Source organism: Sceloporus occidentalis, unplaced genomic scaffold, assembly GCF_023333645.1.
Source record: "Sceloporus occidentalis isolate IW3139 unplaced genomic scaffold, rSceOcc1.0.p SCAF_1, whole genome shotgun sequence".
Lineage (NCBI taxonomy): Eukaryota > Metazoa > Chordata > Lepidosauria > Squamata > Phrynosomatidae > Sceloporus > Sceloporus occidentalis.
Window position 1 is genome coordinate 175,934,356 of NW_028316981.1, and position 13,317 is coordinate 175,947,672.

A 13,317-nucleotide genomic window follows, 5' to 3' on the forward strand; every position below is an offset into this window, starting at 1 on the left:
TATATGGGCACTGCTCCTGGGAGCTTTGTAACTCTATTCAGCCAAATGCAGTGACAAAGTTGTCTTTGGACATTCCTGCCCAACTCTTTGGGCAAATGTATACAACAGGGGGTGGGCAACGGTGGCCTTCCAGCTGTTCTTGCACTACAATTCCCATTAGCCCTAAACAGCATAGCCAGTGATTTGTGATTGTGGGTGCTGAAGTCCAACAACATCTAGAAGGCTACAGTTGTCCACCATGGTGAACAGCCTGTGTTTCTGCCTAGCATTTACTCAGAGGTTCCATTACATTTTGAGTTCTTTTGGGATATGTGTGCCTAAGAGAAAGATGGGGAGTATGAAGCCTTCAAAATATCATTGAACTGTGAGCTCCAGCAGCCCTAGACAACTCAATCAATTGTAAGAAATGCTGGGAATTACAGTCCAACAACATCAGCTGGGCCACATGACTTCCAACTCTGGTATAAAGGGTAATCCCTGTAGCCCAATCCTATGCATTCTTATTCAGCCATACATCTACCTTGATTCATTGGTACTTACTTCATGTAACTGGACACAGGATCATATATCACATAAGGGATGAGACAACTTTGTTGCTCCAGATGTTCTGGACTTCAGCTCCCACAAGCCCCAACTGCTGTGAGCAATGGCAAGGGATTGTGGGAGTCCACATTCCTCTACTAAACTCACAGGTGTGGAACCTCTTTACGCTGGCTGTAGCACCATTGCAGGCTGCTTCCCAAACACATTCAGCCATAAGTAGCAACTCAGCAGTCCTTTAGCTGAGTTGAACAGGAATCAGTAAACCCTAGATATTTCCTGGGGATTCATCATTTTCCAGATGAAGACAACTATGGTGCTCCAGCAATTGTTATACTCTGGCATCCCACACTCCATTGTCATTGGTTAACATTGTTTAGAGATGATATCAGTTGCAAGCCAAGAACATGTGGAGGACCACAGTTATATATTTAGATACTTGTGTGCTAAGTTAAAGATATAACCCTTCCCCTCTCACTATATCTTCTGGAGATCTAGGCAACAGGTGAGAACTGAAACTTAGAATTCTTAAACCATGTAGGAATGTGATAAAGGAAAAGAAATGAAGAAACACCAACACTCCCCATCATCTCTGCCTATAGGAGTGCTTCTCAATGTTTGGCCCTGTAAGTGTTTTGGATTTCAACTCTCAAAAGTTCCAGATAGCTTGTACAATGGTATCATTAATGGGAAGCATGTAGCCTTGTGAGTGTTATTGGACTGCACTTCCCAACATTATTCATCATTGGCTATGTTGACTAGGATTACTGGGACTTGCAGTCCAACAATATCTGGAAGGCCACATGAATACCATCCCTGGCCAACATTTAGAGGGCCAATGCTAAGGCCTAAGGGGAAATGAAACCTGTGTTTTGCCAAAAACAGGGACCATAAAACAGATCTCTCTGGTAGTTAGACAGCGAGCACAGATTTCATATCATTGTATTTCTCTATTTTATTTCTTTCTTGCATTCTTCCAATGAGCTCAAGATGGTGTGTATGGTTATCCTCTTCCTCAATTTTTTTTCTTAAACAGCTCTGTGAGATAGGTCAGGCTTGGATGGATGAAGGTTGTTGTTGTTGTGTGCCTTCAAGTTGTTTCTGACTTATGGAAACCCTAAGGCAAAGCTGTCATGGTTTATTTTCCCCAAGATTTGTTCAGAGGAGGTTTGCTATTGCCTTCTCTTGAGGCTAAGAGCATGTGACCTGCCCAAGATTACTCAATGAGTTTCACTATCTAGCTGGAAATCAAACCCTGGCCTTCAGAGTCATCTAACAGTCAATCCACTACACCATGAGGGCTACACAAGGGATAGAGGTTAACTGACTTCGTTTCACCCAATGAATTCCATGTACAAGCAGAAACTTAAACCTATATCTCTTACTTCCAGTGCAACACACTAACTGCAACAGCACACCTGCACATGCAGCAGAGGCATGCCCTGAAATTATTTGCTCTATTGCTAGCTTCATCTCAGTCCCATTGTACTTCACTTTCACAAGCAGGTACCTATCATCCTGGCTCAGGAAGGCTCCACCTCATTCCTGACCAGGTGCTCTGTTCAGCTTGCTATTAAAGACAGACAGGGAAGCAGGTTGGAGCCAGTTTCTTCTTGCCATCTATCTTCCATAGCGGGGGAGTCTTTCCTAATGCTTTCAACAATGGAGAGGAACCAAAGTGACAATCGGCCTTTCAAGCAAAGGAAAAGTTTAGGTAAAAAATAGGCTAATCCCTGAAGAGGAAGAGAAACTTGTATTTTTTCTACTCATATGCTGCTGGTTATCTCTTTTAAACTAGCTGTTATTGGAAGATCCCACAACCATCTTTTGTAACCTATAAGCTTCCTCCATTGTTGGTTTTCTTTCTCTCTTGTCTTCAAGGTTTCTCTCCTCTTCATGTTTGCTCATTTTCCATTGCTTCCCAAATTCTCAGGATTCTCTCTCTTTCACCTTCTCCACCCCCACTATTGCTTTTACCCAACTAATGGTACATTTTGCAGGACAGGTGCTCAGCATGACAGCCCCAGTAGTCACACCCCCACTGCGATTGTTAAAACCCAGCAGCTCTGTTACTCCATAGTGAAGGAAGGAAAGGCTATAGATAGATAAGGCAAGCAAGCAAGCTTTCATGTCCACTAAGAATGGGTCTTTTGTAAAACTAGTGGGTCTTAATTACCTGTTCAAGCCACCCCACTTCAAAACCTTTTGCACAGCAACAGGGCTGATTCACAGTGTAGATGCTTCTAAGGGTATGGTGAAAGCCTGGAGGTGACAGATATTATTCTGGTTCTGCTTGCCCAAAAATCCTGGCCATTGACTCCTCTAAACCACTGATATTATCTTCTACCAGCCTTCCTGTTGCTCTGAAAGGAGACTTCTAACCTTCCTTTCCCTTTAAATATGGGGGCAGTAATTCCTATCCACTAACTGTGCTGGAACAGCTTCTCCAATTGAGAAACTACCTGCCATGTGGCTGTTAAAGATACAGGAGCCTTGTGAGAGGGTGAGTGGCAATTCCAGTTATCACTTAAGATCCTATCTGATCTTGGAAACTAAAGCAGGGTCAGCTCTGGTTAGTACATGAATGGTAGACCACCAACCAGTACTGTATTCTATGGGCTATATTTCAGAGCAAGGAACTGGCAAAACTACCTTTGAATATTTCACATCTAAGAGACACTTCCCAAGTTATTTCTGCCTCCTGACATCTGTTTTTATCTTATTTCTAGCAACTCGGATGCGTGAAGCAACTGATATACGGGCCAAGTATCCCAACAAGATCCCGGTAAAACTTCTTCCCTTACTTGTCAATTCTTTTCTTGGTAGAAAAGCTGGTCAGAATTTCCTGATCAACAGATGATGTTATTGTCAAATCTTCCAAGTCCACAACTCCCATCATCCTTCACCTATGGCTAATGCTGATTTGGATGAATGGAAATGGCAGTCCAGCCTCACTTGGAAGGCTGTGTGACTCCCTGCCCTGGTGTAGGCCTTGGTCCTCAAACAATGGCTCCCCAAATGGTCTTGAGCTGCACTTCTCAGAATACCTGACCATTGGCAAAGCTGGCCAGGCATTCTGGGAGTTATAGCCCAACAGTACCATGGGACCTTAGCTGAGAACTGCTGTTAGAGAGGTAGGTAAACTGGTGCCTTCCAGGTGTTTTGAACTATAATGATCTTCATTTTCAGCCTCTAACCCTAGTACGGATCGAGTCCGTACCAAATGGCGGTGCCCGTTCCACATGGGGGCCACCATGACTACGTCACCACCGCGCCACCTCCAAATGAGGTGGTGCGGTTGTGAAGTCGTCGTGCCGCGCAAGGGTGCCTAGAGCGCCTTTTCCGCTGCGCGAGAAGGAGCTCTGAAACGGAGCTCCTTCTGCAGTTTGCATCGCTGGCTCAGCCTTTAGACAGCTGCACCAGGGACACAAAGGAGAAAGTGGCCTCCCCCTCCTCGCCGCCATCGGGTGTCCTTGGGGCATGAAGCCCCAAGGACACCCCTTTCCAGGCCGCGGGGAAGAGGCCTTTTGCCACTTCCCCGTGGCCTGGAAAGCGGCGGATCGGGGCCTCGGAGGCTGCCGCTCTGGCAGCTGAAGCCCCGATCCAGCGGGGAAAGGGCCGGTTACAGGCCACCCCAAAGGGGCGGTTTGTAACACGCCCTAAACAAGTTTTTAGATAACATGACACCTTTTTTAAAAAAAGAATTCTTCCTGTTTTCAAATAGAATCAGAATGTGTATGAGAGTCCTTTTCCCCTCTTTTATTTACCCAACAATCCTGTGAGGTATGTTAGGAGATGGTGATGGGCACATCATATCTGGTGACCTTCATAACTGAGTAAGAGTTTGCATTCACATCTTCTGAAGTCTGTGGCTTACCATTGGATCATGGTGTTGTTATTGTTGGCCTCCAAGCCAGAAAACCTGTCATAGGGTTTTCATGGCAACTTTCTTCAGAGGGGGTCTGTCATCGCCATCCTCTGAGGCTGAGAGAGTGTGACTCACCCAAGGTCACCCAGTGAGTTTGTATGCTTGAGCAGGTAACTGAACCCTGATCCCCAGATTCATAGTCCAACATTCAATCCACTACATCACACTGGATCATACAATCCCCTAAATCAGAACTAGGGATCATGTGGCCCTCTGGTTGCTATTAGATGGCAACTCCCATCATCCCTCATCACCAGCTGTACCAATTAGAGCATGAGAGTAGGAAGTCTGAATAAGAACTACAGGGCCACATGGTCCCTGGTGCTTGTCTAGGTATTTCAGCTTCCTAGTTTGGGAAGCTGCAAAGGAAGTTGGGGAATTATCTTGTCCTCCAGTTCTACCATGAAAGGGAAGATTTATTTTATTCATGTATTTATTGATTACTCTATACTTGTCTCTCTGCTGCTCAATAACAGGCACTTCCTGGTTTACAAAATAGCAATAAAAGCTAAAAGACAAGAACAGTGAAGCCAAACATAATCCTAGCTGCCTTACTATACTGTAACATTACTTGGTTAAGAAAATGTGACCTGGACAAGCAGCTGCAAGCTGTTGCATCCAGCTTCTCTCTACTTTAGACTCTTCAAAAGAAGTCAAATTATTCCTCAAACCCTTTTGTGTGTTTCATTATGAAGCATTCAGAGCCAAGCTCTAGGAATAACTGAAATGCTCCTTTGATTAATTGACTATTGAAAACTGTAGTCTTGAAAGGGTTTGAATAGCTTGTTGAACACACCTGATGTCCTAAACTAGAGACCTAAGTCAGGATGGGAATCATGTCAGCCTCCCAATGTGATTGGACTACAATTCCCAGCATTTTTCAACATTGTGGTGAGGGCTGCTAAGAATTGCTATCCAACATCTGGAGAGCCACATGATTGCAATCCCTGTCTTAAATCAAATCCCATTGGAGCAAATAAACTCACATAAATTATGGTTTACCAGCTTCCCATAGTAGAGTAAAGGTCTGGTCTGATTGAGACTAGCAAACAGATTCAGGCTTTCTCTTTCTGCAATGAGCCTTCCTCCCTAAACTTTGGGTGCACAGCTCATGTTTGGCTATGTGGGGTTTTTTTTCTTATAAAACAGTTGGTAGATTTGTATTAGGTAGAACAGTGTTGGCAGCCATGCAGCTGTTCTAGAATGTCACATTCACTGAGAATGTGAATGAAAAGATCTTTGACTACCATCCTACTATTTAAGGCCATAGGAGAGTAGTTCCCAACATGGTTTAGTGGTTTGAGCATTGTACTATGACTCTGGAGACTAAGGTTCAAATTCCTGCCCATCCATGGAAACCCACCAGGTGACCTTGGGCAAGTCACATTCTCTCAAGAAGAAAGGCAAAAGCAAACCCCCTTGGCAATGCCCCTTGCCAAGAAAAAACCATGGGTTACCAAAAGTTGGAAACAACTTGAAGGCACACAACAATAGCAGTTCCGAAATGTTTTTCTTCCAGATATTTTGGTTGTCAGGTCCCAAAATTCCTGGCTGTTGGCCATGCTGGGTGGGACTTCTGGGAGTACCAATCCAAAACGCTTAGAGGACCAAAGTTTGGGAAACACAGCCATAGTCTAAGGGCCCAAACAGACAGGCCAAAATAAAGCTGCTTTGGGTCACTTTGGAGGTATGCTATTTAAGTGATGCATGCGTCCTAAGAGGCCAGAAGCTGTGCCAGCGCCATGCTCTAGTCCTAAGGAGTGCAGCTTTGGTGCAGCTTCTGGCCTCTTAAGATGCCTATGTCATTTAAACAGCATATCTCCAAAGTGACCCGAAGCAGCTTTATTTTGGCCTGTCTGTTCAGGCCCTAAATCAAACATTGGGAACATTTGGCCTTCCAGAAGTTCTGGACTACATCTCCCACAATCTTCTCCCTCTGACCATTCTGGGCAATGCATATGAGATGATGGGCCAAAGGTTTTTCTCCCTGGTCTACAGCAAGGATAGGCAATATGGTGCCCACCAAATGTTTTGGCCCCTGATTTCTCTTAGCCCCAGCTAGTACAGCCAGCAGTTTGGAATTATGAACGGGGTGGGGGTGCAGTTGAAATATCAGATTGCTTATTGCTTGCCCTGTGTAGGTTTTGTTGGGCTCAGATATTTAGAAACGAGGATTGGATTTAATACAGCACAGAATTTGACCAAATTGTGCTATATACGTGTAAGCATTTACAAGCATTTTAGATTCTGCTGAGTTCATCACTTCTTAATTGTATGTGCAACTTTGCACAATCATAGAACTTTGAGACCACTTTAACTGCCATGGTTTCATCCTATTAAATCCAGAGGTATTTAGAATTCTGGACCATAGAGTTCTTACACATCCCCAAATCATGAACACCACGATTTTGTAAGATGCAGCCTTGGCAGTTAAAGCAGGATCAAAGTGCTATAATGCTGTACTGTGAAAGGGCCCAAAATGACTAAGTTGCATTACCTATAGGGATCTTACATGTGTACTTCAGTGTCTCACAAGATGCAGTAGAGAAAGTTCTTGCATATCAGGACTAGGGGACATTTGGTTCTCCAGATGTCATTGGACTTCAGCTCTCATGAGCCTCACTCTGCATGGCGGTGGGAGTTATAGTCCAGAAACATATGGCAGGCCAGTAGTTCTCCACACTGTGGGCGAGAGAGGGAGGGGGAGGGACAGACCAAAGGAGAGACAGATTCACACTTCTGTAGAAAGTACAGCTGGTCATGTAGAGGTGAGAGAAGAAGCTGGCACCATCTGACAGTCTGTCATCAGAAACAATTACTTGCAGGCCCAGAATGTCTTGTCTTATTTGGCACCTGGTCCCCCTAATTTGTGGAGTTTAACTTTAATTCTTCTAAATGTCATAGCATCTGTCCAGCTTGGCCAAGACAAGGCTGGGAGTTGTAGCCCCCATGGCTCCACGGCATCTGCTGAAGGCTTCAAGTAGATCAGAGCTTCTGTTTTGTTTAAAATTGCTTTTCACGCTCTCATAATCTGGATGGGGGCTAAGCAAGGGCTATTTTTGTTCTCAGTTTAACATTATTTTGCAATGTCCTTTAATTTGTGACTTGGTCTTTTGCTCTGTGAATTATCAAAGGAGCTTTGGCTATTACAAGGGAGGGAAAGCTTGAGCCTCCTAGTTATTTTGGATTTCAGCCCCAGAAGCCCCCACCAAGATTTCAGCCCCAGAAGCTAAAGGAAAGTGATTGTCAGACTTGTAGTCCAAAACATCTAGAGAGCCCTCTGTTCCTTGGCTCTTGAGTAATGCAAAAATATATCAGGCAAATAAGTGACTGGGTAGGGTTCAAATGCAGTGAAGTGGCTAGGACTCAGGCACCAGAATATACTTCTATCCGATTCCTTCTGTGACAGAGGGCTGTGCAAAAGAGGAATATTAATAGCTGTGCAAAAGAGGAAATTTCAGCAGAAGTAACTTGTCATGCAGGTTAATACCTGCTGAAATTTCTTTTTCTACACAGCTCTTCAAAAGGCCAGGAGACCTTCCCTCCTCTGTATCTGGCCATTTTTCTGCAAGTGGCCTTGAGAATTTACCTGCTTCCCTATTCTGCAATATGGAGGTCATAATGCTACAGACTGGATGGGTAAGACTGCTGCAAATGTAATGACAGGGTATGCCTGTAGAATGTAAAAAGAATTTTATAAATTGGAGTAATGACTGTGTGGCCCTTTAGCTCTGTCTGCTATTTTCATCTGCCCCAGCCAACATGACTAGTGGTTAGGGATTGTGGGAGTTGCAGTCTATCCATACCTGGTTGATCACAAGGTCCCCATTCCTGATAAAAGTACTAAGCTATCTTAGTGTTGCTTGAATTAATGAAAGTGATCTTTCAAATCCCAGGTAGAGATCTTTCCAAATCCTACAGTCTGGCTTGTATGCATGGTTCAGGTATATATTGTAAGCAACATTGAGCCCCATTTGGGGAGAAGGGTAGGATATAAATCAAATAAACATTAAATAATTATAGGTGAACAGGTTCAAAATATGTGATGTACCACTGAATGTGATGTACCACAGAGCATCTCTACTCCAACTGTTCCAGACATCTCAGTATACACCCTTCAATGTCTATTTTGTCCTACTTTAAGAGTGAGGAAAAGGCGGTCACATGTGCCACCAGGGGATTTTTTGAAATTCCCCTCCCAAATTTGCTGTACCTTCTTAAGAGTTCTTTTGCCCCCCACCAAGGGGACCATTTTTGGGGAAAGAATGCCCTCAAATGATAAATCACTGCTCTTGAAGGAATAGTAGTTGTATGTGCCAGTACAACTAAGAAGTACAAGTACAAACACCACAACATTTCTGGTTTCATTTCTTTTTTTCATTTTCATACGATGGACTCCCTTCACTCCTTGCCCTACTTGGTTGAAATGGAGTTTCTACTCCCACTTGGTCCTCCTTATTTTTGTTTAGTATAGCCCATTTTTCACCCAATGAGTTCAAGGCAGCATGCATGGTACTCCCTCTCCCCACTTCCTACTCATGACATCTCTGTGAGGCACATCAGACTGTGATGTCAGGAAAGATACACTTCTGAAATTCCCTGTTCTAGAACATCATTGAAAATAGAGGAGCCTTGCTTTCTTTTTCATGTGGCCACTACAAGTCAGGTTGAGAGAGAAACCATGATTGGCCAAAGGTCACCTAGATGGGTGTTCATGCTATGGAATTATAGTGCTGAAATTCCACTTTGTCATAGTTCCATCCTATGGACTCTTGGGACTGGCAGTGGAGAGAGGGACCATTAGAATCCTCAGCCAGGGAACTCCTCTCCCAGGATTCTGTAAGATGGCAGAATCATGGTGCTATAATTCTGTATTATACTATGAAAAAGTCCCTAGTAAGATGACTAGGGATTATTTGGATATCGCAAGTACCTCAGTCCAATACTCTAACCACTGGGCTGCACTGACAACAAACTGTAGGTAAACAAGGAAACTGGGCCCCATTTTTCCTAAACCCTGAAGTCACAAAACATCTGTGCTCTAATTTATTTTTTAAAAAATGCTCTGAAGAGAAATGGGCTTCTCCCCTTGGGTTAAGACTCCCATGACTCTATCATATATCTGTCTCCTGGATTTACCAGTGGTGTCTTCTGTGTCACTGAGGCAATAAATCCACTGCAGGTTTTAGCTGGAATGTTAAAAGAGCTACCCAAAGTGCTGAAAATTATCTCCAAAGCAGATTCAGCACTTCAAATAGTCACTTTTCAATAAAACCAGGAGCAGATTCACTGGTCAACTCACATAGAGGACACCAGTTATTATTAAGTATTATTTATCCTTCTATTCATATGAAAAACTCAGAGCAACATGAGCATGGTTCCCAGTCATCCAAGCAAATCTGTTTGCTCAATAGCACAGGTTTGGGGAACTTGTGCCCCTCCAGAAGTCGTTGAAATTGAGTTCTCATCATCCTGGTCAATGGTCAGGGGTAATGGGAGTTTGCAGTCTACGCATATATACAGAATGCCATCCTGCTCCCCTCTTTAGACATGAGACTCTCCATCCAGTGCCTTCAAACTGTTCTGTGCTGCCTTGCTTACAGGTGGTGGTGGAGCGTTACCGGAAAGAGAAGGCTCTTCCTAAGATGGACAGGATCAAGTTCTTGGTTTCTCAAGATATATCTATATCTCAGTTTATCTTTACTCTCAGGTAGGAAGAATTTTTCATATACTACAAAACCTGGGGTGGTGGGCAGTGCAAGTTCAGGTCTTCAACAGCCCATTTTGTGCAGCATCTCCAAATATACAGGCAGTTGTGTTGAAAATGTATTTTTGGGATTTTTTGCTTTTTTTTTTTTTTTGTCTGTTTTGTTTTGTTCTGGTTTTGCAAAGCAGATAGGGTTTGGCCATTCATGACCAAGCCACCACAAAATACTATGGATATCAACAGAAGTATTCAATAGCAAGCACATTCTTCCATGGAAAATCCTTTTCCCCATCTAACTACTGTGGGGGTTGCAACTAAGGTCAAAGAAAGCAGAAGATCCCCGGGGTGGAGGTGGAAAATAATATCATAGTCCCTGCTCATCAGATGTCCCAGCTCCAACCCTGTGAGCTCCCGACTCCACTACAAGACTGTTAGAGAGTAGGCAGAAAACAGTTTTTCGATAATCTGATAAGATTTACCTTTCCCTTCTAGTTCAGTTAGCAATAAAGTAGGTAAAATGCTAATATATTTTTTGTTGCTGTGTGTTTGATGCTGGTTTCTGAAAGTGGTCCCTTAACTGTATTTCTAGGGAAGGAGGATTGGCTTGTCATGATACAGGCCACCTTGACTGGCTTTGAGCAAAATCCAACTTGATTCTTCCTTGTTACTGTCTGAACAGATCATTAGAAATTGTCCTAGTGCTTTGCAATTTTTATTTTATTTTTACTCTATGAGGGTTAAAACTTACATCTTTATTAAAAGGTTTGATATCTTCATAGGTCTGTTAAAGGCCTGGATCCTATTTTTAGTCCTTGGTAATTGAATGGATTATCAAGTCAATATGTAGATACATCCCATTGATTGAATGAAATATAGCTATATATTGACTTGATGCACCAGTCAACAATTGATTTAATGGATCTACTCTACTTGAGGCTCATGGTATTCAGAACATAGAACATGATTCTACAAGCTAGATATCTTCAGGCAAAAATGTTTCTAAAACATAATATGAAATGCCTCTCTTTCCCTGTCCCCTGCTTTTCCTATCACATCCACTTACCAAACGGAGAGAATTCAGCTACGCCAAGAAGGAACTCTGGTCTCATTCACACCTACATATATGTCCTTTGATTACTTGTATCTGAATGTGTGAACATATTCCACTAGGGAACATCATATTTTGAAGGAAATCTAGCTAGCTAGCTGCATCTGGTGTTTGCATATACAAGTCACCCTTCGCTGTTCCAGTATTGAGGCTCTTGTATATGCAACAAGGTGTGTAGGGTTGTGTGTGTGTGTGTGTTGTAATATTGCCTAGTTGCAACATATGCCCTGCCATAAACATAAATATACTGATGTAACAATAACTAGGAACTGAAAATGCATGCATAGCATAATCTTGACTCAATATTTTATCAAGCAAACCTCTTTCTGCCATAGTCAAGCTTGCGGATGAGCAAGTACGAGTCTTGCAGGGCTAAATTTGTCAGATACCATAGAATGAAAGAACAAGGTGCCTCTGAGCACATGCTGAGCCTACATGTTTGTTTTCAGTACCAGAACTGAACTGAACTCACAGTCCTTTCACATACAAATTCACCCCTGGTTAACCAGGCTCTCTTTGCTTTGGCAGCCTAGCTGAGGTGGGAAATGAACTTGTAATTTCTTTCCCCTTGATCTGAGCTTAATATTGCTTCCTTCCTTTCTCCAGAAACCGTATGTCTCTTTCAGCCACTCAGGCCTTCTACCTGCTGGTGAACAACAAGAGCCTGCCCTGTCTGAGCTTGACTGTGGCAGAGGTCTACCAAGACAGCAAGGATGAAGATGGCTTCCTCTATGTGACCTATGCTTCACAGGAGATGTTTGGCAACTGCACCCATTGCTAGGGCTCGTAATGCTATTCAGTTTGGTTCAGAAGAAAGGCCTACACAGCCCGACAGTCTACCTCTCCTCCCTCTTGTGGAGCAGACATTATCATAATGAGGATTTTGACAACCTGTCTTTGTGCAAGAGTGGCATGGCAGATGAGTCACAGCATTTGCAGCTTTGTCACCAGAAGCAGCTTAACTACCTGGCATTTGTAACTGCTTGAAAAGACTCTCAGATCAGGCACTGCTTTAGAGGTCAATGACTTTCCTACCAACTCCACAGGGTCATTGCTTTAATCCAGTGCAAGCTTATTCTTTTAAAACTATTATTCTCTTTTCTCTTCTCTTCTGTATAAAGAGACTCAATTCTTGTATTGCACAGAGAACTTTGTCTATTTCTTTTAAACAAAGCTGATTCACCTAATGGAGAATCTGGAGAGTTCTACTAGCAGAGATTTTTAACTACATGATGATTCAGTCACTCCATCTCTACCCCTTTCTTTCTTTCTTTCTTTCTTTCTTTCTTTCTCTCTCTCTCTCTCTCTCTCTTCTAAAAAAGTTCTTTTCCCTTAAGACTACAATAAAGAAATAAATGGACACAATTATACTCAGCTGATCTGAGTAGGGCTCTTTACCCTTTCTTTTTTCCTTCTTCTCCCCAGGAGGAGTGAATGATTCATAAAAGACAGTGAGCCATTCAATCGCTTACATTTTCAAAACTGCTTTTCAAAGAGAGAGGTGAAGGTGGCTTGATTTTTTTCTTTTATTATTTGGGAGGGGGTCTCCTTCATAAGGAAGTACAAAGGCTCTTGAAGACTTGGTTAGAATCTGAAAGGGCACCAAATGAGAAGGGCTAGAACAAAACCCTGCTGAGAGCAAGATGCTCCTCCCTCAAGGTATGGAGAAGTGGGCATGGATGGGTGTTGCATGTAAAAATGGTGTTGCCAGAGCAGAAAGCTGGAGAGTATTCCTTATCTTTTAATGGCTGTGCAGAAGAAAGAACTTCAACAAGTGTTGCTTGCTACCTGGTTGCCCCGATGAGCAACATTTCCCTCTTCTACATAACCACTAAAGGTGCAGGTGACCTCTCCTCTTTTCACTTTGGTAACCACAGCTCCATCATGCCTAGGTCCAGAAGTAGATGAAAGGCTCTCCTTCCACCCCCACTGCCACGGCCATGGATGGGGAGGCATTATCTGCTGGACTCAATCACCTCTTTTCCTTGTGTGTCCTGTCTTTAGATTGTAAACCTGAGGGCAGGGAGCTGTTTT

The 13,317-nt window shown here is 43.2% G+C and overlaps 1 protein-coding gene across 1 annotated transcript; it reads left to right on the plus strand.

Annotated features, from left to right (window-relative positions):
* Positions 1-2,199: 2,199 nt before the first annotated feature.
* LOC149322780 (microtubule-associated protein 1 light chain 3 gamma-like) lies at positions 2,200-12,064 on the plus strand. Its single transcript, XM_089531859.1, has 4 exons — positions 2,200-2,254; positions 3,270-3,325; positions 10,072-10,178; positions 11,890-12,064. Exons 1-4 carry the CDS (start codon positions 2,203-2,205, stop codon positions 12,062-12,064), a joined length of 390 nt encoding a protein of 129 aa, XP_089387985.1. The 5' UTR covers positions 2,200-2,202.
* The last annotated feature ends 1,253 nt before the right edge of the window (positions 12,065-13,317 follow it).

Excerpts from the sequence above, each read along its gene's own strand:
- LOC149322780 (XM_089531859.1), top strand. The coding sequence starts at position 2,203 with ATGGAGAGGAACCAAAGTGACAATCGGCCTTTCAAGCAAAGGAAAAGT. Across the intron at positions 2,255-3,269 it reads CAAGCAAAGGAAAAGTTTAG|CAACTCGGATGCGTGAAGCA; the intron begins GTAAAAAATAGG and ends TCTTATTTCTAG. Across the intron at positions 10,179-11,889 it reads CAGTTTATCTTTACTCTCAG|AAACCGTATGTCTCTTTCAG; the intron begins GTAGGAAGAATT and ends TCCTTTCTCCAG.